The 26,276-nt window shown below is 47.0% G+C and overlaps 1 protein-coding gene across 1 annotated transcript in view; it reads left to right on the plus strand.

The window, feature by feature from the left end:
• The window catches only part of LOC148833588 (telomerase protein component 1-like), a 36,260-nt gene extending 12,122 nt beyond the window's left edge, over nucleotides 1–24,138 (plus strand). Inside the window, 31 exon segments of the mRNA XM_088915207.1 lie at nucleotides 31–165; nucleotides 931–1,005; nucleotides 4,382–4,420; nucleotides 4,767–4,795; nucleotides 5,733–5,879; nucleotides 7,505–7,681; nucleotides 7,995–8,115; nucleotides 8,279–8,400; nucleotides 8,585–8,637; nucleotides 8,838–8,926; nucleotides 9,668–9,782; nucleotides 11,209–11,426; nucleotides 11,500–11,712; nucleotides 11,815–11,871; nucleotides 12,196–12,310; nucleotides 12,477–12,568; nucleotides 12,762–12,825; nucleotides 13,327–13,481; nucleotides 13,869–13,970; nucleotides 14,055–14,162; nucleotides 14,663–14,792; nucleotides 15,662–15,727; nucleotides 15,771–15,794; nucleotides 16,241–16,371; nucleotides 17,403–17,519; nucleotides 19,745–19,872; nucleotides 20,367–20,448; nucleotides 20,842–20,959; nucleotides 21,386–21,468; nucleotides 22,710–22,814; nucleotides 23,839–24,138. Of these exon segments, the coding sequence (XP_088771333.1) occupies nucleotides 31–165; nucleotides 931–1,005; nucleotides 4,382–4,420; nucleotides 4,767–4,795; nucleotides 5,733–5,879; nucleotides 7,505–7,681; nucleotides 7,995–8,115; nucleotides 8,279–8,400; nucleotides 8,585–8,637; nucleotides 8,838–8,926; nucleotides 9,668–9,782; nucleotides 11,209–11,426; nucleotides 11,500–11,712; nucleotides 11,815–11,871; nucleotides 12,196–12,310; nucleotides 12,477–12,568; nucleotides 12,762–12,825; nucleotides 13,327–13,481; nucleotides 13,869–13,970; nucleotides 14,055–14,162; nucleotides 14,663–14,792; nucleotides 15,662–15,727; nucleotides 15,771–15,794; nucleotides 16,241–16,371; nucleotides 17,403–17,519; nucleotides 19,745–19,872; nucleotides 20,367–20,448; nucleotides 20,842–20,959; nucleotides 21,386–21,468; nucleotides 22,710–22,814; nucleotides 23,839–23,958 (3,330 nt within the window). The 3' untranslated portion in view covers nucleotides 23,959–24,138.
• The last annotated feature ends 2,138 nt before the right edge of the window (nucleotides 24,139–26,276 follow it).

Consider the following 26,276-nt stretch of genomic DNA (forward strand, 5'->3'; position numbering starts at 1 on the left):
GCTTCTTTTGATTCCTGCTACTCTCTACAGGTCAAGGAGGTAGCAGCTTTGCTGGGGCTGATGATCGCCAGTTCCTGTGAGCACGCTCAGATGGTCCTCCTTTCGTACAGTCAGTGCAAGGCAGTGGAGCTGCAGGCTGACTCGTTATTGGACAACATCAAGCATGTGATTGACATTGGTTAATGTTGGATCCAGTAAAATAAATTGGCATTGATGAGATTGTGATAAAGCACATATCCAGTAAGATGATTTGCTGCAGGACAAATACCTTCCAAAACTCCATTTAATGTTAAAGTCCATAATATCCGTATTTCTTTTCCTTAATAGGTGTGACATCTACATGAAAAGGCATATGCCGATCACAAAGTTTGTAATAGAGTATTATAAATACTATAATAATGCTAATATTAAAGACTGTTGTAAACACACTTACACACACACAGAGTAGTGCACCCAAACTGTGATGCACACATGAGGGTCATTATATTTCATATAGGAGGCAAACAGTTCTCAACGCGAAGACATTGACTTCTCTTTTTTTGCTGCAGCAGTTGTAATTTTCAGATAATATTGAAGGCAGTGCCTGAAATCAGAAGAAAAACAGACCTTGAATGACCTGAATCAGTCTGTAGCTTCTCTTGGTTCTGAGAAATGATTACATGGCGACTTTTCCTGATAGCCCTTTTTTTGTAAAGCAGGCATAGTTTTCAAAAAGTTCATTTGCATGCCCAAGTCGCAGATTTTTTTCATCTGCTACTTTTATATCTGCAAATTAAGTTATAGTATAACTTCTATTGTGCTGGAAATAGATGTATGCGGTTTTATCTTGTGGTGGCTTATCGCTCTTAATGGAGATTTATGACTATAAAAATGTGGACTTTGGATTTTTCTCCCTGCATTTTATATTCCCCATTTTTGTCTTGTCAACAGAAATTTGATGAAGATTCCCCTAATGAGCCATCCTTCTATAAATATTTTGATGGCTACATAGACCAAAAAGTCAAGGTAAGCTAATTGTCACATTGGAGCCCTCTGTGTTTCACCCTGCCTCTCGCCTGTCTCCGTCGTTCCCAATCAGCGGTGTTTCTCAAGGCGTCCGCATTCGTTGCAAACCAGAAGATCGTTTACGCCTCTTCGTGTTGGAGCGAAAGCGAAAGACTGCGCAGAGGTTGGATGCCTCTGCGCAGTCTCTGGGGTTAAAAAATGTCATTGCTGTCTCCCTAGCTACAGCAAAAATACAGCATTTCTTATGAGTGCATTAGTGTAAATAATGAAGTCATGGTCTATCCATTGCGCTCATTCCTAGATGTTAAAAGACCAATAATTTATTACACTCTTTATTTTGTTTTCCTTTAAGAAGAAAGGTTAAATTCCGGAGGCTGTCTGTCCACCTCTGTTGTAAGACAGACTGTTGAAAATGAGTCTTAAAATAATTAAAAAACTCTAAGCAAAATTTTTTTCATGTCTCTTCAATACTTGTAGCTGCTCATTTAAGGAATGTTTTTTCCGGAATACAGATATTTAATATAAAGATCCTGTGGAACGTTACAGTGCTTGTAACTTGTCAGCCCTGTAGGCTGTGGATTTTACTCTTCAAAAAATCACTCTGGAGATCTTTTGATTTGCATTTTGACACAGTCATATTTCTGGAGGCGCCGACATCAGAGAGAGAGGTAACCTATGCCCTCCACCGGTACAAGAAAGAGGTGAATTCTGAAGCTCTGGTTGTTAAAGTCTTCCTTCGCGAGAGATAAGAACAGGTGCAAGAGTTTCTTACTTTTTTTTTTAAACTAAGCATGGCCTTCACACACCGAAGCAAAGACTTTCCCATCCCGGATGCATCATTTCCGCAATAAGAAAAATGCGAGTCCTTATTCGATTTTCATGGAAAAAAACGAGCTGGTGAATTTTAGTGTGCTATAAAAATCCTACGATTTCCATCCATCCATTTTCTAACCAGTTTATCCAATTCACGTTCATGGGGGAGCCAGACCCTATCCCGACAAGGAAAGGTCACAAGGCAGGGTACATCCCGGGTGGGACACCAGTCCTTGGCAGGGCAAACGCACAGACACACTCCTGCCAGGACCCGTTTCCTAGATGACCACCATGCAAACTCCGCACGTACAACACCCCAGACTCGGAATTGAACCCGGGGCCCCTGCGCTGTGAAGCAGCTATGTGGACCGCTGTGCCACCCATTACCAAGATTTGTGATGCTATAATAGTTTTCAGAGTCAACATCATAATTACCCATGGTCATACATTTTATTGATTGACTTTAGATGTGTTACGTGATTTACAGTCACTCTCAGCATTATTTGCTTTAAATAAATGTTGACGGTCATCAGTGTATCATTGCTACATGAGAATGGCCAGGAACACTGGGACTATAATGAACAGGATACACTATACAAATATTGTAAAACGATCCATCCCACCCACAAGATAAACTGGCAGTGAGTTAAAGGTAGTGTCAGTGGGACCTGGTGTCCTCTTTTCTCCTAGGCATGGTCTCAGGATTCCCTGATCACCTACTGCTCAGGCCCTGGTAATGTAGATGCTTAGATCCCCCTGAAACTAAGGCCCAGGTCATGTGCAATTTGGGCTCGGCATTAGCACAGGGTGGGTATTTTCCAGCAGCCAGCCAAAAAAACAGTCCTTTGTTACGCAGGAATGATGTAGGGCACCCAGAGACAAACGGAGACCCACTTGACCTACCCACATGTCTTTGGACTGTGGGAGGAAACCGGAGCACCCAGAGGAAACCCACATGAACACATGGAAGACATTCAAATTCCACATGGGAGGCCGCTCCGGTTCAGAACAGCGCTCTGCTGACAATCTCAGCGCTGCGCCACCGAGCCCCCCGCATTATTAATGCTAATAAAATTTTGTGCTCTGCAGAACTATAAAAATGCCCTCTTTGGTTTATTAGGGTTAAAGGTCAATGGTTTGCCTCAAAGTAGAGTAAAATCTTGAAAAATGGAATTAGAGCAACACAGCTAATCTTCACCGGCAGCCAGTGTAGTGATGTGCGCACAGGGGTTGCCTGTTGGGATGAGCTGTATAAATGAGGGGGGGGGTCTCCTTGCTAAAAGTGAGAAACATTCGTGGAGTGGTGCGGCTGTGAACATCTCCCCAGATTTTGCTTTCTCTCTCAGGCCGAAAAAAGAAATAAAACCGAAAACGGAGAAGAATTGCGTGCTGCTGTATGGGTTCAGCGAACAGATTCTAAAGTAAGTGAAGCTGTGACGCTACATTATGGTTGGAGTACCTGTTCCAGTCAGTCAGGGAATGCAAAGTCACTAATGCCCTGGACCTTTCTCTTTCTGTGTCTCTCTCCAATGTGACCAAACCGCATTTCTCTTTAACCATTTGAATACCACAGCAAAGCAGAGGATAGAGGGACATTCCCTTGAGTAACGCTGATATCAGCATTGCTCAAATTAAAAACATGCTGGGCTTATCCAAACCTGCCTATCAAAACCTTTCCTTCTTCCTCTTTTGAGCCCTTGACAGTTCCCACCCTTCTTTTCCACGTACCTTTCTGCTTCTGTCTCGCCCTCTTCGGGTTGCATAACCCTGTTGACTTAAGCTCTGTTTTTCAGGAATCTGCCCCACCCTCTGTTGTACTAGCAGGTGTGTGAACGGCTGGGCTTTGGCCTTTTTTTAAGGACCCAGCAGGAGCTGATTTCATGCTGAAAATGAGAAAAGAAAAACACCTAAATGTTTCAACTGCGGGTTCCTTTTCAAGTGCACATACTCTCACTACCAGAGCTTCACCTCCTTCTCATTATCAGCATAGGGGTGTAGGTTACAGATATCTGTTCTTCTCAGGCTATCTATTATTACCATTAATATTTTTAATATTAATAAGTCCTTAAATGTATTTAGTGTTTCCTGGCACTTGACAGGTAAATGGGGACTCCTCTTCCAGCAGTAACCTTAGCTTTCCCAGGAGTCTCCAGATACTGACCAGACTAACACCTGCTGGGCTCCAGTGGGGCTGCCAGCTGTGAGTTACGGGGGGGGTATGGCTGCTGGCTGTATGTGATCGAAGGGATCTGTAGGGATCACTCCAGGAATGAGCCGCTGCTTCTTGAGAATTCTGTCTTTAACCGGGAAAGCTGCATTTCCAATGCAGGGTGCGCTGCAGGAAATTGGGGCAGTGCACAGATAAGATAAGATCACTTTATTGGCTGTATACAATATCTTGTATTAGGGATTTTCTCTTATTTCCCATACCTGCTCTCCACCACTGGAGCTGCTGGGGTTAAGGGCCTTGCTCAGGGGCCCAACGGAGTAGGATTCCCCTGCCGGCCACGGGATTTGAACCGGCAGCCTTCCAGCCACGTTCTGCTGTCCTCCGTTCCCATAGGCGGCCAACACCTTTCTGTGGCTTACAGCTGAGATTCAGGTTTGCTTCCTGCCATGGCACGTCCTTCACTTTGTCATGCGTTTCCCATAGAAAAGGTGGGGAAGGTTAGTGAACCTCTGCTCTTAATCAGTGCTTTATGCTGCCTTATATTTCCTTGCCTGTATATCATTCAGATAGGAGCAGGCACTGTCACTTAACTGGCAAGTGGAACAGAAGTCAGAAAGAAAGCTCCCACAACCCTCTGTGTGCATAAATGCCTTTTACAAGCCAGATTAACCCTTATCACGTCATGAAGCTTTGGTAAGAGGTGTCCATAAAAATGGTATCCATTTTATTATTTCGAATTTGATGATCGCGTAAACATTTGCCGTCACTGCCTTGACAGTGCAATGGGAAAATATGTCTAGATAAGAGGTACCGGGAGCACTCCTGTGCTTGAATGATCCATGACGGGCGAAAACCACTGAAAACCTTTAGTCTTGAACAGTGAAGACTATGAAGGAACCTGGTTCAAATATTCAAAAGCCTTAAAGGCACTGACAAAGCCAACTCAGTGGGTTTCTACAGAATCAGCAGTGAATCGCAAATCAGAGGACGAAGGTAGAAATAGGAGGCACACCTTGACGCAAAGGGTGGTGGGAGTGTGGAACAAGCTGCCCAGCCGTACACGTTGATGTTCAGGTTAAATAGCTACTAACTTGCAAACAGGTTAGATGGGTCTAGATGGCCTCCCCTCCTGTGTGACGTCTCATGTGTGTGATCTAATTCCAGAGACGATTGTCCAATTTCCAGTCAAGAGTAGAGCCGCGAGTGCAGTGACCTTCCCAGTGAAAACTGGAGGTGACTGCCTAAATCAATGGTTCCCATGTACCTGAATAGATGAGATAAAAATCTCAAATCTAGTCCAGCCAGAGCGGTCCATGTGTGGATAGTCAGATAGCCTGTTACCCAAATAGGATTTTCAGTGTTTTAATATTGGGACTGGGATTGGGACATTATATACAGTATAGCGCTTTTTATTCAGTGTTATTAGTTTATGTCAAAATAAAAATGACGCTAATGGAAATGATTTACATCGCACAACAACACAAGGATCAAGTCCTACTTTTCTTTCCTCCAATTACACCCTCCCATCAGCGAAACACTTTTTCTACACAAATTGAATTATCACACGCAGGCTGTTAGCCTTCTCTTTCTTTCCTCGTGTACATTTAGACATCCAGTGATTACCAATTGAAATGGAGCTGCTGCTTCTTCTAAAAAACAACAACAAACCCCTCAAAACAAGTGAGACATGAGATGGTCGTCTTAATTTCCTCTGGCTCATTCAGTCTGCTTTTTCGTGTTGCAGGTTCATCGCTGAAAGAGGATCTTCCAGGCTGTTGGATCATGTGGAGCAAATTGACAGGCTATACCGCATCCCTCCAGAAGATGGTGCCAAAGAGCAGATGGCAAGAGTCACCAATATCTGCCCATTGCTGCCCACGCCAGCAGTAAGGTACAGCGCATTGCATGTATTGCTATTCTTAATTAAAAGCTTCCTAAAGACCCAGGCAGTCCAAGCCTCTGCCTGCTGTATGCGTCTTCCTATTTTCATACAACCTGAGATAAGTCACTGAATAAAGATGAAAAGCCCGGCTGAACTAACCTGTAGGATTGATCATTACCACATCCTGTGAATTATGAACTTAATGTGAACTTCATTAAAAAAGTTTGCATAAGTAATCAAAGAATTTCAGCCAGGTCTGTCACATCACCCTCAGAAATGCAGGACAGTTATCGTCGGTTTCTGCAGAAATGGTCAAGAACGCAAGCACTCGCTCTGATTTGCTTGATGACTGGTTGTTCAGCATTATGCCATGTTTTCCTTACGTGGGTGTAAAAATGTCATGCAGTGTACCAGAATGTGTAAACTAAATGCGTTTTGTAACTGCAGGCAGCACGTAATTGGCAAATGAACAAGAGCAGATGAGACAGAAAAGAGTTTTCTCATATCGAACACCTGCTCTGAAGTCTTCGGCACCTTTTGGAGCGGGACAGCTCCTTTAAACAATGTTGTAGCAACACTCAAGTGGCACAATCAGTCTTTCATGGCATTGGAGATGTGATGCAGTTTAGCCCCACTGGAACATTGGACAGCTCCTGTCTGCTATCCATGTAGACAAAGTGGAACATGGGACAGCTCCACTATGTTATTAAAGCGAAGTCAGTCTCTTAACCTGGTAGAGTACGGCAACATGTCTGTCTGCCATTTTGGACTTTGTACAGTGTATGGTCAACATACAGTAGTTTCGGCTCTGGACAGTTTGTCCGTCTTAAATATTGCTCTCAATTCAAATCCAAGCAGCTTTCTTGATACAAGACACCGAACCATTGACTTCAGACGACCCCATGAAAACAGAACATTCAAGGAAAGAAATCACGATTTACTTCATTATCAAAGGATGAGGGCTCTGCTTGAGACTCTAGGACAGGGGAGGCCACTCCTGCTCCTGTAGGGCCAAAGTAAAAAAAACTCTTGCAGGTCTCCTTTAAATCATCACTCTGTACAGACATGGAACACATTTGTAATCAGTTTATTAAGTGTTAGTGCTTCGGTGAAGTTAGGGATGGCTGGCTGTGATCGTTGATAGCTGCAGCGTGTTCTTTCAGTTGATCTCAAAGCCACTTCAATGAATAATGCGCCTTCTTGGGTGGCCAAAGCAGAATTGTTCCAGGTGTTTGGAAGTAGAGCGTTTGAAGGTGGTCCGTACAACCGGATGGGCTGTAGCTGGCAGGGCTCAGAATGGGCCACAACTACTCTAGTCTGTACCAGGGTATACTGGGAAGAGTGAGGAAGATCTCTCGCACGCACTGCTGCGGTTAACGGGCCTGCTGCTTGAAAGAGTCCTCTTCAGTTTCAAATGAGATAATGACTTATTTAGTTAATTAAAGGTTTACATGTCATGCAAACACATATGAAATGCAAGAAGCAAAGGAGGGACACTTTGCCTTTCTGTCTTATTTACAAATTCAAGCTCACAGAAAGTCTCCCGGGACATTGCAGCTTCCCGTTGTAAGATACGCTGGTTTCAGGCAATCTGTAATAGGCCACCCCTCTTTCTTGCATCATTGCTCCCCTAGGTGGCGCAATGTGCGGGTCTTCATATCCTCCACCTTCCGAGACATGCACGGGGAGAGAGACGTCCTGGTGCGCCTGATCATCTCCGAGCTGCGGCGACACGCTGCCCTGTACTGCCTCTCTGTGCAGGAGGTGGAACTGCACTGGGGAGTGACGGAGGAAGAGTCCAGCAGGCAAAGGTGTGTGTGTGTGTGAGAGAGAGAGAGATCGAGAACTCAGGGGAGGGAGAGGAGAGTGGGAGGGAGAGGATTTGGAAAAGGCAACCGAGGATGAGTGAGGAGAGGAGAGAACCGAAGCTTAAGGAGAAGTACTGGGATGAAGGAAGTGCTTATAAATTGGGGAGAAGGGATAGAGATAATGCAATACAGAAACTAGAGAGGGTGGAATGAGGCACAGGTTAGAAAGATATCATGGCTAGCCCTTCTTTGCTCTTTTTGGTCTTTTTTCCTTCTCCCTCTTATTTTTTTACTCTGCTTCTTCCCGGTCTGTCAGGATGGTGGAGATGTGTCTGTCGGAGGTGTGCCACAGCCAGCTGTTCGTGGGGATTTTGGGAGAGAGGTATGGACTGGTTCCCACAGAGATCTCCATTCCAGACCAGCCTCAGTTTGACTGGGTAAGACCTCCCTCCAGATGGAACACTTCCCACCTCGTTCCTAAGCGCTAAAATTGACAAGGTCTGAAGATCATACTTTTATATTTTCGCCACTGGTCATTCTGTCTCTGCGTGTTACTGATTAGCCAGTGTCTCGGCGTGTGTATGTCTGTGCTCTTCTCAGCTCAAGACTGTCCCCCCCGGCTTGTCAGTGACGGAGCTTGAGATCCGTCAGTTTGAGTCCCTGCACCCAGACTCTGCCAAGGACCGCATGTTCTTCTACCTGCGAACACCAGAACTGATCAGGTAGGGAGCAAGGAACTGGTGGGGCGCAGGGCAGGGAACTGGTGGGGCGTGGGGCAAAGAACTGGTCAGGCACAGAGAAACAAACTGGCCGGATCTCAAGCTTTTTCTTATTTAAAAGACGTGTATAGGTGCTATTGGTGGGATGTTGAGTGCTGGCTTTGTGTTTGTTGTTCTTGGGCCCCAGAAGGCAGAACGTCAAGCCCCTGGTCTTGCGTCTTGTTGCCTTTGTGAGTTTCTGTGCACACAGACCCTTGGGACCAGGCTAATACGAAGGGGTCCCTCGCTCGCATGTATGCGCTCCAGGCCAAATGAGCCAAATGGAAGTAAGGGTGGAGGGCTCACGGGGCAAAAGGAAGTCAAAATGAAGATGTCCGAAATGGCGGTGGCGATCTGGTCCTGCCGGTTATGACCGTGTTCTCTTTCTGTCTGTCTCGAAGGTCACCTGTGGGTGCTGTCGGACCCCAACGGCAGAGACACCTTCATGCACTGCGACGCGGAGTCCATCGTTCACCTCCCTTTCCACCTGGTACGCACGTTTCACAAAACCTTCGTTCAGGAGGTCAGGTCCCCTTTAGGTTTCAGTTGGAAAACACCCAGTAAAGAACATCAGATGGCAAGTTGGGGGGGGTGCGGAGGCATTTGACCCGTCTGGCTCGTTTAGCTGCTAGTGATCCGAGAACCTCATCCCGCCATGTCCTGAGAACAGCCGGAGTGTCCGTCTTACCCTCTGTGAACAGAAGCGTCTGCTGTTCTCAGGTTTAAATGAACTTCCTCTTAGTTCCCACTTGTCTCCAGTGGAGTGTGTTTGACTGTCCCTCCCGAAGAGGTCAAGCTGGATTGACTATGTCAGATCTGTTGAGTATTAGGAATACGTTTAGCGGTAAAAAGGACCAAAATGCATTTTGACAATGTAATAATAAACTAATATTATAGAAATACACTATAAAATAATATAAAAAACAAGCAGTGTTTGGATATATAGTCCACATTATTTGTTCAATGCATCATACAACATAATACATATTTCAGTTATGAGCATTTACTACAGACAAATCCTGTATACGGGTGTTAACATATTTTGGTTCATTTGTTTACATCCAACCTACAAACCTCCACCTAAAATAAAAGATTCTGATCCTCATACATACTTGAATTTGTCATTGTGTTCCTTGATCGCTTATTGATCACGTTGTGTTTTAAGGTGGGGCTGGTGGTTGGGCTGTAGGCCGGTAGCGTAACTCTTCCCTTTTCTGTCCCTCTGTCCCAGGTGAGCGCCGGTCGGCCGGACATCCTGTGCTCCCTGCTCTCCAGCTTCCACTTCCTTCACGCCCACGTGCGGCTGGGACTCCTGTCCCGTCTCCTGGAGGCGTACAGCTTGTACGGTCAGTATGGCATCTCTTTTTCTGAACTGCGTGGCCGTTTTCTTCCTCTTCCTCTTTCTCTTTCTCTCGCTTCCCGCTGTACTGCGGCGGAGGAGATGGGCCGTGCTTCCCCTTCGCAGAAGCTAGGGAGAGCAGAAATGGTTTGCAGAAGAGCAATAGCAGATTTTGGCACCTTCAGCGCACAGGCGCACAGGCGCACACACCAGGGCTAATTTTCCCACAGGCCAATTAATCCACCAGTATGTCTTTGTTAAAGGAAACTGGAGTACCCAGAGGAAACCCTTGAGAACACAGAGAGAACATGCATATAGCACCCAAAGAGTTGATTCCAGAGCCTCAGTTCTCCAAGGCAGCAATGCTAACCACTGCACCGCATTTCAGCCTGTTGTCAATACTATTACTAGCCTTATTGCTTCAAAAATTACCTTCTTCGATTGCTGTTGTCAGTTTAATAACATTACCTGGATGCCTCTCACCATATTGTTTTGTAATTACCATTCAAACCGGGTTTGAACTTTCTCACTTTAACCATATTTTGTGTGACAATTGTAACTGTGTTGTGATCATTTGTTTCTTATTACATGGGACTTTACCACACATTAAACTGTCACGGTGGTACTTACAATGTTATTGCATGTTTATTTCATAAACCATTTAATTTACGAGTATTTCCATGTGGACTCATCCCTCGTTAAACTTGCCCTTGCTAAAACAAACAAAGCATATGCAGACCTATTTTTGTTAGAAGACTGAACCTTCCCCACTAATAATTTTCACCCCTCTCGTCTGTTGTCATCTGCACCAACGATGACTGGGCTCTGTCCTGACGTCACCCTCTCCCATGATCCTCTTGTTGCCCTGTCTTATTTCTGTAATTATGAGTTTTCTTCTCCGTTTGACTGCATAACACGTATTAACTACATTATATTTTTATTCAGTAAATTTGATTAGTTTATATCATTTTGATTGTTCGTTCATGCCACAGAGATGATGCAAAATATATTCCACCCATAACTGATTTGTCTTACATTTAAATATACCCACTTGCATCAAAAAAAAGTGTGGGTCAGTTCTTATTGTAATATATATTCTACAGTTTACGGTTCTAAACTGTTCAAATACATAAGTACCTTAACTCAACATTTAGAAATGGTTGGAATGAATCAGAGACTTTTACTGGGACTTTAATGTTGCTTTTGTTCAAGTTTTCATCTGTGATCAGAACTCTAGTACCAGGCTGTGGTAGTATGGCAAGGTATGAGTGTACAAGCTAAAGAATGTGTGTGCTCTGCCAGTTTGGCTGCCCCGTTCTGTTTCCTTTGTACATTTAGTAACAGTTAAAGATCTGCTTCCAAAACTATCTGCACACAACCCTTGTGCTGTGTAGAATGACTGTGACCGTTTTCTGCCCCTGCTGTCGCCTCAGATTCGTGCGAGGTCTTGGGGAATCCGGTCACCCACGGCCCCCTGGAGACGTGTCGCGCGTTCCTGCGTCACCACGGCCCTGCCCTCTCCCGCTGGCCGGCGCTCTTCCTCCAGCAGGCCCTCAATGAGCCCGAGGGGTCTGCCGCCCACCGGTGGGCCCAGGGCATTGTGGGAAGGGAGAACAGCTCTGTGCCCGGTGTGCGCATCTTAACGTGGCTGGTACTTCTTACAGGAATATGTATCCCACATCTGCTCCATTGCGTCTTCACCTGTGTCCTGTGTCCTGTTCCAGGAGCTGTCGGGGCACGAGGTGGCTGTCCGCAGTCTGTCCTACTCTACCTCCGGCGGGCTTCTTACCTCAGGGTGTCTGTCTGGGGAGGTGAGGCTTTGGTCGGTACCCGCGGCGGCCAGTGTGGGGCACTATAGAGCTCACCAGGGCTCCACGGAGGTGCTGAGGTTCATGGAGAATGGAAGGCTTCTGCTGACCGCGGGGACAGACTGCCTGGTGAGAGCAGACCCTGAACACTCGGCACTGTGGGGTGAAGCCTGCTCAGTGCGCGGTATTAATCCACTCCTCAGTCTCTTGCCCTGTCTGTGTCCTGCACAGGTCAACCTGTGGTCTGGCAGTCTGGGCCGCCCTGTCGGCAGGTTAGGGGACTTAGGGGTGAGTAAAAGCGAAGACGAACCCGGCAGTGGTTATCGCCCAACGCATACTGTGTGTTTGCTGGGTAACAACATCTTAACGCAGTCTCCAGTCAGGGCTGTGCATGTTCGCCCATTCATGTGCTGTAATTCCCAGCTGTGTAGCCTACTTTAAATGGTCTTTCTCTCTTCGATTCCATCTGGTGTTGATGCACTATAGCAGATGTCGTGAACAGTACAGTAGCAGTTCTCTTTCCTAAATATTCTTCAAAAGCTCCTCACACCTATTTGTATAGTGTCTGCTCAGCGTGGTGGGGACTGGATTGCCCTCTCTTGTGCCTCACAGGAAGGAGGTTCCTCGGCGACGGCGGGCTCTCCTGCTCTCTGCGTGGCCGTCACTGGGGACTACGCGGCTGTGGGTTACCATAGCGATGGGATCCAGCTTTACCAGCTGAGTTCAGGTACGGCTGAAAGATGGGGGGGCACCAGATTCAGCAGCATGGCTGGGGTGGCGTGTTCCAGTGTTCCGGACACTGGAAGAGGAGAGGAATTGACCTGTCCTTGTCCTAGTGATGGACAGACAAGACCAGGATGGATAGATATCTTTTTTTTTCTTGCTTCCTGCAGAGCCTGAAGAAGAAGAGGATCATGGGGGGGGGAATATCATGGGAGGCCAATCCCAAGATCCTAGAATGACGACAGAGAGAGCTTTCCTGCAGGTCAGTAATAGTGTTTTTCTTGTCCCCAGGGCAGCAGAAGTGGATGAGCGAGGACCCCAGGGTGCCTGTGCGCTGCCTGACCTGGTTGCAGATGGAGGTCAAGACTGAGGTCCTAGTGTCGGGCAGTGATGACCACATACTGCGTGTCTGGTGTGGGGAGATGGCAGAGAGCTTAACATGTCAAAGCTGATTAAAAGCCCACAGAGGCCCCATCCTTGCCTTGGCCTGCTCCCCAACTCTTCTAGCATCAGCGTCTGGTAACAGAATCTTGCTTTAACTAGATCTGGTAAAAGAGCATATTAATTTGTCTGCCTGCGTTTATGTAGGTAAAGTTTATTCTTAGCACAGATCAGACCTAGGCTACTGTTGTGCTAGCTACATGAACCCTGCCACTGTATTTCATGCGTTTCTCTGTTCCTTTCCCAGCTTCAGTGCAGTGTGTCTGTATTAACCCCTCTCTCTCAGTGCAGTGTGAATGTACTGGAGTGTCCAGTCAGTCAGTGTGTCTGTATGAACCCCTCTCTCTCAGTGCAGTGTTAATGTACTGGAGTGTCCAGTCAGTCAGTGTGTCTGTATGAACCCCTCTCACTCAGTGCAGTGTTAATGTACTGTAGTGTCCAGTATTAACCCCTCTCTCCCAGTGTCAGTGTAATAATATACAGTACAATTAAATGCAGTGCCAATGTTCATTAGTAATCAATTAATATCATCAGTGCAGCAGTCTGTATTAACACTCTTCTATTCTGTCTGATTGCTAGATGACTTCACTGTTGCTCTGTGGTCAGTTCAGGAGCTAGCTAGTCCCTCTGACAGCATCACCCCTACATGTGTCCTGAGAGGTCATGAAGGAGGAGTCACCTGCTTGTCATTCAGTCCCAATGGACAAGAGCTTCTCTCCGGGGGTAAAGATCAGGTAAGAGTGGAGGTTCATCTGCAGTGTTAACATTGCAGATGAACCTCCTGACCTGCAGAGGTCAGTGTTAACATTGCTGAGACAGACTGAGGTTGTTTGAGACCTTTATACAGTACGTCTTTACTGCTGAGCGAATCTCCAATAAATACATTTGGATAGGATGCACAGTGTAGGAGGAGTGAGAAGATAGATCATTAATGCAATAGAGAAATCAGAGCAGAGCCCATGGTTGAAGATCCATCTATAAAATATTACAAGAGACGCTGCAGCAGAAGAAATGAGACAAGCTTATTATGGACCTGAACTTCCATCTGTACGGTGAAAGCACGTGTGTGACTTTGTCTTGCTGTGTTGTAGCTGACCCTTTCACTTTGTGTCTCTGTGCAGACACTCATGGTGTGGGATGTGCGCGCGATGTGTCTCTACCGGTCCTTCCTTCAATGTCACACGGACTGGATCACTGGATGCACCTGGACAGAGGAATCCCTGGTGAGGACCGGGATGGATGGATGAGCTGCTGGGTGCATTGAGCTCAGGATGTGCTTGTTTGTTCAATCTTTTCATCTCTTATAGGTGAGCTGTTCCAATGACTGCAGGTTACGCGTGTGGGAGCCTGTATCAGGCCAGTGTGTCAGGGAGTTTCTGGGACAGAACTCCTTCCTCAGTTCAGTCTGTAGTTTGGTAAGTCACAAAGAGGGGGCTGGTGGGAGGAGATGTTATCTCTTTCACTACTGACCTGTAGTGACCAGTTATCTATACTTAATGACCATCTTACACATGATTTGAAAAGATCAAAACAGGAGGTTCAAGCAAGAGCCAACTCCTGTGCTGGCTTCCTCGTATGTGCTGCCAGTGCAGTTCTGAACAGTCTATGAGTAAGATGGTCAGAAATGAGAGGATTTTCACTTATCAGTGTTTTGATACCTTAATAATCTGAGGTCATTGGAGAGCTGCTTGAGGTTACCAGGGGGTCAAATTCTGCTGACAACATGCGACTCTTCAAGAGAACAGTTGCCTACTGAGTTTGTGTCCTCACTAACTGAGAGAGTGGATTTTATAAGAGACACACTACGAAATGAGCAGTGATGAGTTCTGTGTACTAGAACTGTTGGAGATGAAGAACATAGCCAAAGCTATGACTAAAGAATGTCACTCTTCCCGGTGTTACCGATTCTTCCCAGGGCATCTATGTGATTTCCGGATCGGGCAGTGGGGAGATGGTGGTGTGGGACTGGAAAGCCGGCATAGAGATCACCAGGATACCAGCCCATCCAGCCAGGGTTAACCACTGTGCCCCTTTCTGCCAGACAGGTATGGTATCGGACAATGGGGTGCTGGAAAGATGGATTAGATTGGCGTTATTTATTCCAGGACCTGGAGAGCAGCAGGATTTCCTGAATCCCAAACCTCTTGGTTACGTAAAGTAAATAGATGCAGCACTGACTTCATTGGTCTAAATTGCAGTAGATTCTGAGACTATTAGTCGATTTTCACTTTCAGATCCCTCAGGAAACTGAAGGATGGTGAAAGAAATATCCCTCAGATTTGAGCATAAAATATCATCCTGGATCAGAGGAAGCCATTGGGTTCTTCTTCCTAAGCCATGGAGCCATTAGCTGTTTTGCTGTTTTTAGTCCAATGAAATTTATTTCACTTCATTGAAGACTCATTGATTGCTGTCTGGTCTTGGTCCCAATGTTTGGTTCTAGAGATCTGTGGTAGGCGATACTTTTAGGACTTCCCATGAGCCTTCCTGGAACTCGCCTCTGACGTGTGAAGTAAACAGAAACACACTCTTATCCTTATAAAAAGAAATTGTATCCAGCCTCAGTTTTTCCATTCATCCGTCTATTTTTGAATCTGCTTGATCCAATCCTGTCCAGCAGCGGGAGCTAGGATACACACTGGATGGGACGCCAATCCATCGCAGGGCACACACCAACACAGACATGCACATACCTTCAACAGAGCCAATTTAACTGAAGCCAATTAAACTACCAGCATGACTGGACTGTGGGAGAATGTTTTTCTCCCACAGTCCAAAGTCATGCTGGTAGTTTAATACCAGCACCCACACAAACACAGGAGACCCACACAAGGGTGGTTTTATTAAGTGTGGGTGGGAGGAAGGTGGCGCCTTGAGTTAGAGTTGAAGAGCCTGTTCCTCTTGTCGCCTGTAGGTGGCGCACCACAGCATGCTGTCTTGTTACGGTGCAGGGGTCCGCGCGTCGGTTTCCGAGGATGTCGTCCCAGCGTTCCTCACGGTGTCCGAGGACCGTGCACTGAGAGCCTGGAGCCTCTCCATGGCAATGGGTAACGAACCTTTCTCTGAGCCCCTCGCCTCAAAGCCAGACCAGGGAGAGAGCCTGTAGATTTTAGGGGAGTACCACTCCATTAACCCCTTTTTTAGTGTAGGTCCCCTTTTTTTTGTCATGTCCTAAGGGCAAATACCTTCTCCAAGCTTTTTAAGCAAGTGCTTTGCAATATAGTTATATAGCAGTATGAGAATAGTATAGCAGAAAGCTTGTTTTTCTCTTAAACGCTAATTATAAAATTGGTCAGCTCAGAGTTTCTAACATGTATGCTTATCAGGGTTCTATCACAGTGCCTTGATCTTGAGTAAAGCCAAAGACCAATATATATTCTCTGCCATCAGTCCATTTTCTAATTGTAAGCACTTCCATCTCAACTCTTCTTCGTGTTTACTGTCCATGTTCCAGTCTGATTTTTCTGTTGGTTTTTTTTTTCATGATCTTCAGAATGTGCTTCTGCCACGAGGCGGGGGACAACAGCGCTGGCCTTCTCCCCATGCGGGCTGCTGCTGGTGTCGGGCTACGAGGATGGCCGGCTGTGTGTGTGGGCCCAGAGCTCTGTGATCTGCTGCACGCAGGTAGGACTTAGTCCCCTTCCAGCACACAGCTAGTGCATAGTGCACAAGTTCCATAGTCAGGTGAAGGTTAAATGAAACACTTAAGTAGGAACAGCAGGGTAGTGTATTTAAAGCACCCATGTCACCCTGCAACTCACAAGTGGGAGTCCCACTGAAGCTCAGCAGATGTGTGTCTGGTCAGTACCAGGATGGGAGACTCCTGGGAAAAGCTAAGGTTGCTGCTGGAAAAGGTGTTAGTGGGGCCAGTAGGGGGCGCTCACCCTGCGGTCTGTGTGGGTCCGAATGCCCCAGTATAGTGACGGGGACACTGTACTCTAAAATGCCGCCATCCTACAGATGAGATGTAAAACCGAGGTCCTGACTTTCTGTGGTCATTAAATATCCGAGGGCATTTCTCGAAAAGAGTAGGGGTAGGGGCCAAATTTCCCCCTGGCCTTTACCAGTCATGGCCTCCTAATAATCCCCATCTCTGAACTGGCTTCATCACTCTGTTCTCCTCCCCACTGAGAGATGGTGTGTGGTGAGAGTACTGGAGCAACATCCAGGTGGGGCTGCACACTGGTGGTGGTGGGGATTAGCTGGAAAGTGCTTTGAGTGGAGTATACAGAAAAGTGCTGTATAAGTGTAAGAAAATATTATTATTATTATTATTGTTATTGTTAAACCCAAGAACTTCTTAACACACATGGTGGTGGGAGTAGGGAACAGGCAGCCCAGAAAATGGTTGAAATAGATGCTTTGGCTTCCTTCAAGAAGCAGCTGGAAGAAATCTTCTGGTCAGGACAGGAAGTACTTCTTTAAACAAAATGCGGTGGGGGTCTGGAACACGCTGCCCAGCCACACTGCTAAAGCCAATACCCTGGCTTCTTCCAAGAACAAGCTGGATGGTCCTGCGATCGATTATCGACTAACCTGCCAAATTGGCGAGATGGGACGAATGTAACTGTTCTAATATGCTTAGAATTTAATTGACACGTTACTCAATTCCCATACATTGTCTGCATCTTGATCAGCACCCTCTGTCCGTGCAGGTGGGGGCCGCGGCTGTCAGCTCCGTGATCTTCATGTCCGAGAGGCAGCTTGCTGTCGCCTGCCAGGATAAGACCGTGTCCATCTGGATTCTCGACTGGCAGCCCCCTCAAACCACTGTGGAGTGAGTCCCATCCAGCCTGACTGCCCGGATCGTAGCCGGGGGTGCCCTGCATCGGGGTGGGGGGTTGGCGTGTCATTTCCAAACCTTTCCAGAGAGCTGAGTGGGACACGTCAGGGTCAGGGTATGGATCAGGGACAGACCACTCCCAGTCTGCTTAGAAAAACAGTGCTAATTAGACACATAACGATCTCACTCAACCCACTCCCACTGTAGTGTGATGCAGCTGTTCACACGGGCTATTTATAAGAACAATCGATAGCACCAGCAGTGTTTAAGACAACGGAGGCTTCCAGGTATGGGCATCCATGCTTCATGCACTTGTGTCACTGTTGCTCTCACCCCCTCTCCATCTTCACCATTTCCCTTCCTTTCCTTTCACTGCTTCTCTCTCTCTCATCCTCTTTCTTCCAGTCTCTTGCTCCAGCCTTCTCTCCTTTATCCCATTCATCTGCTTTTTTCCTTGCACACCCTTCCACTCAGTGCACAGTCATGCACTTCATATAAAACAAAATAAAATATTGAGAGACAGGCTCACTGTCTGTTCCTCAGGCTGTGACAGGAGATCACACACTATATTATTATTATTGAGAGACAGACTCACTGTCTGTTCCTCAGGCTGTGACAGGAGATCACACACTGTATTATTATTATTATTGAGAGACGGGCTCACTGTCTGCTCCTCAGGCTGTGACAGGAGATCACACACTGTATTATTATTATTGAGAGACAGGCTCACTGTCTATTCCTCAGGCTGGGACAGGAGATCACACACTGTATTATTATTATTGAGAGACAGGCTCACTGTCTGTTCCTCAGGCTGGGACAGGAGATCACATAATGGGCTGAAGCTCTATTTAGTTTCATCCCCCCTCCTCCAGTAGGACTGGTAGTTTTGATTTTGACAGGTGTGGGAATTCTAGGATTAGATGTATTTAAGAGAAGGATGTTTGCCTAAGCCCAGAGTATTTCTTACAGAGCATCTGTCTCGGTTTCTCCCTGCTTTCAGTAAGAGCACAGCCTGTCCTCTCTGAGCAGCCAGGTCTGTCTGTATCTCCCAGTTTCTAAGGCTAGAAATATGATCACTGTGTCTGTACGTCATCAGGGTCTGTTCTCTTTGCTATTTCTTACCCTGGTCAGATATTTTATATATACAGTACAGTGATGGAAAAAAGAAATGCAACATTTTCTGGAATGATAATACTATAGTTATAGTTTATGTACTTTCACAAAAAATTGTCAGTTTGTTTTAAGCCCTCTGACCAGCAATACAGCTTGTGTAGTGAGGTATTGCAACTTGCCAATCACACAAAAGCTCAATAGGTGCACTTTTACCCAATGAGGTCCAGGTGGAAGAATGCCTGATCAGGTCACCTTTAAATAGGCCTTCATTCAAAGCTTAGGTCACTACAAGAAAAAAGCCACACTTAGTCAGTTTTCTGTGATTTCCATAATGCCTCCAATGCCACTAGAAGCAAGGGAGAGGGCCATTAGCATGCTGCAGGCAGGCATGTCATGTGCCAGCGTTGCCAGACACTATGGAGTAAGCTGCTCCACTGTGTCCCGACTGCAGAGAAGGTTTCAGCAGACCGGCAGGACAGATGACCGTCCACGATCCGGTCGCCCTCGAGTGACCACACCAGAGCATGACCGACACATCAGACTGGTCCATCTGAGAGATCGTTTCAGATCTGCCACCGTACTACTGCTGAAACTGCCGGCAGACACAATGCCCGCATCAGTGACAGGACAGTGAGGCTCCATGCTGCTGGCCTTAGAGCAAGGCGACCTGCCAGAGGCCCCCTGCTCACACCTTCTAGACGTCACACCCGACTGGCTTGGGCCAGACAGAGGCTGCGATGGACTCGTCAGCAGTGCCATCAGGTCCTCTTCACGGATGGGTCACTCTTCAGCCTGTTCCACACAGACGGGAGGGCCAGTGTGTGGAGGAGGAGGTGTTGCGTTTCTTTTTTACATCAGTATATATTAGTGTGTATTGTCTGAATATAGGGTTCTGTAGTTTGTATTGTCATTGTGTGTGTGTCCCAGTGGGTAAGGTACTGTTGTTTGGCTTGTGTTGTGATTTGGATTCGCATTTGACAGGAGTCCCGGTCACTGTTTTTTCCCGGTATAACCAATATGTTATTTCTGTTTTCTGTATACTGATTAGCAGTGCATACTGACCTACCCGTCGCTCCATCCTGCTCCCTGTCCCGCACACAGGGTGAAGCGGTGTCGTCCTTCGAGCTGAAGCACGTGGCAACCGCCCTGCACTACTGCTCGGTGCTGCTGGCGGCCTGCACCGACGGGAGTGTCGTGGACGTGATGTGTGAAGATCAGTCCGATTGCAGGTAGCCGCTGCTGACATGGGAGGAGGAAAAAAAAATCGCTCCCTGAAATCTTGATTTCTAGCGCACATCTGAAGCAGGCGGCAAGGCCCAAAAACTCTTCTACCCTTTTTAAAAATACTCGCGGGCTTGTCACAGGCGGGAGAGGAATGCCGATCTAGCCTACCTGGTCTTTGGTTAATAGGATTATTTCTGAGGATCGCACCCATTCATGTCTCGAAGGAATCTAGGATGTCAGCAGCAACAAGAACTTCCACTCATCCCTCGTCCTTTGTGTAAGGCAGTGCCTCCGGTCCTCAGGTTCCAGTGTGCTTCTTGGCATGGAATTATCCTCTGATGGCTTCTTTGCAGCTCCTCTCCCGAACCTGGGGTCACTGACATTGATTGATCGACAGGTGTGAGTCAGGGCACGTCTCAGCCCAGTCCTCCCGCAGTCCAGAGAAGGAGCTCGCTCACCTGCGGTGATGCTCTTTCCGCAGCCTCCCACTGTGCCACAGGGTGCTGGGTTTCCACCCCAACGACCACAAGAGCTCCTGGGTCCTGGCAGTGGAAAACGGGGTTCCCAATGTGGGCTTTGTGGTGAGAGTTCCTCCTCTTCATCGTCTCCTCCCCTCCCCTCCCTGCCTCGTCCGTCTTCTCGTTAGCGTCCCCCATTCGCAACCCCCCGGCAGCCGGCGCTTCGTTAACTTTGACTCCAGTGGTTTCAGACTCATTTCCATATCTGAGCAAGTTAGTTTCCACCCATCAGACCAGACCGATCCTGGTTAGCGTGGTGTTGGATAAAAAGGGTGCGTGACGTCCCCTCCTCTCTCCTTTCCCTACCTGGGCTGAAGGTGATCCGGCTTGAAGGTCGGGATTTGGGATTGGGTGGGAAATTTCAGTAACTATTAGGGAAACCTCTCTCCCTCCTGCCAGTCCCTCCAGCGTGGTTGGGTTGGTGGGTTACTCTCTTGGTCCGTTTGGTTGTTTCAGTACGCCGTGGGGAATACCAGCAACTTATGTTATGGCTTCAGTTACGTGGCGATGGAAGGCGGCCCCAACACCCCCGACGAAGGGGACTCGCAGGTTACGGCGGCCGCCATGCACAAAGGTAGGGCAGCGCAGGTCTTCATCCTCACCGCCGCGGGGAAGTCGCCACCGTTAGCCAGGGCTGACGGTGGAACTGGGCATCCGGGGCTGGATTAAAATCTTTGTAGGCATCAGACACTTCTGCTTCCTGGGCCCTGGGATAGATGCATTTCCATGATTAAATGGTCAATTCCTTGCACTTCGTTGACCAAAAAAATAACACAATGGCCATTGACGTGACTCTTTGTGTAATACACTCTGCCTAGGCTTATATTCAAGGATAGATCTTTGCTTCAGCTATTAGCCATATCATTTTGTTTTAAAAATGGTCAGAATTGTTGTCAGTTTTTGTGGGCCCTAGGCACAGTGTCTGCTGTGCCTATTGGATAATACAACCCTGGTGAGGTTTTGGGTGTCTTTTCTCATCGATGGCCGTCTCCTGTCACAGAACTGGTTGTGTTCGGAGATTCCAAAGGCAACATGTGGTACAACCAGCCCCCAGAAACTGGCTCCTGGAACAGCAAGAAGCAGGTGAGCTCCTGTCCCCTCTCTGTATATTGCATTTCTACAGCGGTTTTCACTCTTGATGAGCTCTGAGATCTTTACATATAAGAAGAGATCCCACTGAAGTTCTGAACCTCCCTGGGAGGTGTGCAGCAACTCCAATACATAAACTGGCGATTTGAAGAGGGGGAAATGACCTCACCTGTCGAATTAATGGGAAATATATGGGGAAGCCACGCTGTTGTTAAGGTGGAAAATGAAGGCTCTGCTCACAGTAGATCAGCTTAGGAATTAATTGATTTCAGGCGCATGGAGACAGCCCATCTGTGTGTTCTGGGGTACATAATCCAGGCTTTTATAGCTTTTTGGTGCTGAGCGGAGAAGATATGTGTGGAACTGCTCATGCCAATCATTCACACGCTTCCTGTTTCTTGCACGCACAACAGTAGGAACATTCTCACTTTGAAGAGCTGTTCCCGCCTTGTTCATTCACATCTAGACCACCACACTCTAGGCACACAGCCAAGTGCCTTGACCTTGCTTTAGCTACTATAGTTGTTGACTTTCTTAGTGGAAGGGAGCCAGCTTCAGTCAGGTGTGAACAGTTAGCCTTAAATATGAAATATTGCAAGCCTGACAGCCTAGCAAGCAAGCTTAAATCTGTTTTAAAAATATGTTCAATAACACTGTCCAGAGTGGAGTGTACCCATAACACCGGGAGTTTACTCTGGGTAACTCTTCTATTCTTCTGATCAGTGCCCCGAGATCTTTAATGACCAAGTCATGTCCTTGTATTGGAGCAAATAAGCATTTCATTAAACTTGTGCATATGACAAATGAACTGAACTGACCAAAGGAGTCAGGATCTCAGTCTCATCAAGGACAGATACCTCCTACAGCACAGTGGCCCAGATCACAATACTGAAATTGGTCTGGCAATTTTGATCCAGAAGGAAGAGCGCCAACTACTGGTCCTCCATCACGAGTTGCAGCAGCAATCCGGTGCTGATCAGGCTCAGTCTGATCAGGCTTAGCTTCTTTGATCTGATTGGATTAGATTACAAGTTGATAATGTGGCTGCTCTGTACACTAGGAGGAAGAATCCTACCTGGTGGTAATTGGTAGCACTGTTCCAGGTGTACAGGGCTTCAGTAAGTTAATGTATGTTGGCTATTTATCTATTTGGAGTCCCCACGAGTGTCTCCACTAGGTGCGTTGCTGTTTATTAATGGTCCGGGCCAGCAAATTATCTTAAATTTTGTTTACAGGTGCACAGTGACAGGATCAGCACACTGAAGGTGACGGAGAGCATGATCATTTCCGCGTCGCACGATGGGAGTCTGAAGCTGTGGGATCGAGAGACAAAGAAACAGGTGCCTGGGACCGTGGAAAGTCGGGGGGGGGGGTGTTGGAGCCAGTCAGAGAGCTGGCCGGCATGTGCATTACAGACACTGGATGAATAATGAGCCCTTTTTATTAGCTGGTGATGTTTTCTTTCTGTGCACGTAAGATCGGCATCGCTCTCTCGACAGCGGATAACTCTACCAAGCCAAACGCCCAGGTCCTCCACCACAGGATAAGATCACTTTATTAGCCGTATGCAATTTCTTTTCATTAGGAATTTGTCTTTTTTGCATACCCCAGCTTGCTCTCCATGATACACATAGACAGGGAGAGAAGCTTGGGGTCAGAGCGCAGGGTCAGCCATTTATACGGCGCCCCTGGAGCAGCTGGGGTTAAGGGCCTTGCTCAGGGGCCCGCCGGAGTAGGATTCCTCTGCCGGCCGCTTGATACGAACCAGCAGCCTTCCAGGCACAGGCGCAGATCCTGAGCCACAGAGCCAATTCTGCACAACACCAGTGACAAATGCAGCTCTAGTCTGTCCCAGCCAGGAAACTCGGTCATTCACGGACTCCGAGCACACACAGCACCGCACCCTAGACAGCAGATAAGTCCATTAAGCCAAAAGTCCACCTCCACCTCCACATCACTGGTGCATCACTAGTCTGTCCCATTCACTCACAAACTCCGAGTGCACACAGCGCAACACCCGATAGAGGAAATAACTCCAGAATGACTGGTTCTTCTGCCACAGGAGAATCTAAACCAGATGTACCTGGTCCAGCCCTGTTACAATAGTGCAGGATTCAGAACTGGTATGATCGCTGCCCTGAAGGAAGTCCAGAGATTTGATCTGCTCTGTGCTGATATGCGCGATATATGTACGCACCATCAGATGGATGATAGGTTTTGTTCAGGGGTAAGGAATTCAGGTCAACTGCATCATCAATTCCCGTGCTCATCACAGGAGAGGTCCAGCTGCACGAGTCAGTGCACAGGAGAGGTTGGGTTAAACTGCAGACATGGCTGTTACACGGATCTCGTGTTTCTGTCCAGGTGGGTCAGTTCCTGTGCCACGCCCCCCTCTGGAGCTTGGAGGTGAACCCCCTTCGGCCCTCAGAGCTGGCATGCGGAGACAGCCTGGGCCAGGTGTACCTCATCAGCTGGAAGGACTGAGAGGGCAGCCAGAAGATGGATCCGGTTCCAGAAAGGGATTGCTTTCCCAATCCTGCAGAGTGAAAACGTGGACGAAGCTCTGAAGCGACACTGAACCGATTGGGGTGCACTGCTGTTGGTTGAAGGAGTGTTTTGCTTGAAGCTGATTTTATTTTCCTTTGTAACATCCCTTTCCTCCTTGTTAATGCCGCTTTTTGTCCCCTTGAAACGAACACTTTACCTCAAATTCTCACACCCCTCCTCCTCCTTCCCCCCTTCTTCATACACACCCTTCCTCATCCTCAGCTTCCTATATTTGCATGAATTACTTTGTTATGCGTCTTCGTTTTTGCAAATTTGAATTCTCAATTGAAACTGTGTTGCAGTCGGTGTGAACTTTCGCCCTGATCAGGCTGACTTTGAAAGTCCCCATTATCTCATTAAAACTGTTCTATGCATTAAACCTACTGTCAGTATCGATCTCTTACCGTGGAAACCTTCTCCCTCTGCTTGCTACCAGTTGTCCCTCTTCCCATCATGCCCTTCACACTGTTATTTGAAGAGACTTGATGTGGTTTCTTAAAAGGAAAAGATAGGTCCTGATTACTGATAGAAAGCAAGAATAACCTTTTTCCGAAAATCCTGTTAACAGCTGGCCCATGTAAGCAGTGGTGCATATTCAAGGACTAAATTAGGTACTACTCGTTACCGTGTTTCTTGTGCTCATTGTGTGCCATGGATATGCCCAAGGTCGTATATTAAAGCCTTCTTTGGGTGAGTTGGATCAGCTCCTGAGACCAGTTTTGGTTGTTACAAAAACAAGAGGAGACCCAGAACTAAACAAGAGGATGTACACGCTGCGTGTTCTGAGAAGTGGTTTTAAGCATGTTTTTGGCCATTTTTAGCTTTTAAGTGGGGGGGGAGCCCTTAGCTGGGAGTTCAACCCTCAAGCCTTCTAGTTATCAGTTGAAAGCACTAGGCACTATGCCACGCTGCTGTCTTAAAACTGTCTACACTGATCAAAAATGCCTCCCAGACTTACTCTGGTCTAGTACCTTCTTCCAGCCTGTCCAGAATGATGGGTTCTCACCTAGGCAATTCAGGAGAAACTGGTCATTCAAGCTAAAGAAGCTGGGTAAGAGCCGGGGATGAGTACTGAGGAAATGGCTCACCAAAACGATTGAGCCACATCAGGCAAGATAAACCAGCGCAGTAACTGTTCAAGGCCAGTCTTGTCTGATTGGCTGAAGTAAAACTCAAAATAGCAGTCCGAAGACGAGAGGTAAAAAATATGACTTGGAGAAAACGTGAGTAAGAGGTAACGTGTGTTCAAATAACCTAAGCGTAGAGATTCTCTTTAGAGCATGCATGCACAGACAGTCACACATGCACACAGAATCACACTCTCAGACACACACAGGCTCGGAGTTGCCCGTGGACATGGGTGCCCTCGCACACATCCGACTTGAACTGCTTCCTGGGGCGAAGAAGCAGCTCTCCTTGCTCAGCCGAAACCTTCAGCAGCTCCTTCGGGACTTCTCTTGGGGTGAACACGGCAGCACAAAGTCGCAAAAGATTCTGCAAGATGCAAGGGAAGTTGGAACCATTTTGCAAAAGTAGGACGTCCCCAAGGCATGACCGCAGCGTGGGGGAGATAAAAGGCAAGGGACACAGAGAAACCGACTGCAGAGCCTGGTGGTCAGTTTGAGGAAACACAGCCCCCAGGCAGGGCTGCAGACGTAAGTAAGAAACTGCTCACTGTTGATGCTTATGAAAATAAAGTATTAGAGGACCAGAATGCAAATGTCACCATGCTGCAGAGTGCAGCGTAACATTCGGAATGCAAAATCGAGCTCTGATTAACTGGCTAAGTGCAGTGTAACTAGCGATAGTTGTGTTTACTGTATTTAATCATTTGCTGTCTAGCTATAGCTATATACTGGGTCTATGCCTATAGATATAAATGTTAAATACTTTAGCTATACTGTATTATTTCCTGTAATAAGTCTTTTTTTTGTGCATGTATATATTCCTTTTTATATATTCTGTGAACAATATGAATCAATTGATGTGGTGACACGTAGTTGATTTTCTGCTCAGCTTTTTAATATGACTCAGATTATTATATTCCCCTCCTCTTAGTTTATAAAACAATCCAGCTGTTCGTCTACTTTGTAAGGTTATGAGAACCCCCACAGAGCTACTCTAGCTCGATATGTCCTTTAGTGATCCGAACACTTGATTCTATTGATTACGTCTGATGTAATTCTAGGAAAGTTAACTGCTGCCGCACTTGTCTTTCATTTTCCCCTAGGGTTTCTTCTGGGGTTAGAGTTGAG

This window comes from Atractosteus spatula, chromosome 5 (assembly GCF_055471065.1).
Source record: "Atractosteus spatula isolate fAtrSpa1 chromosome 5, fAtrSpa1.hap1, whole genome shotgun sequence".
In the NCBI taxonomy this organism is placed as follows: domain Eukaryota; kingdom Metazoa; phylum Chordata; class Actinopteri; order Semionotiformes; family Lepisosteidae; genus Atractosteus; species Atractosteus spatula.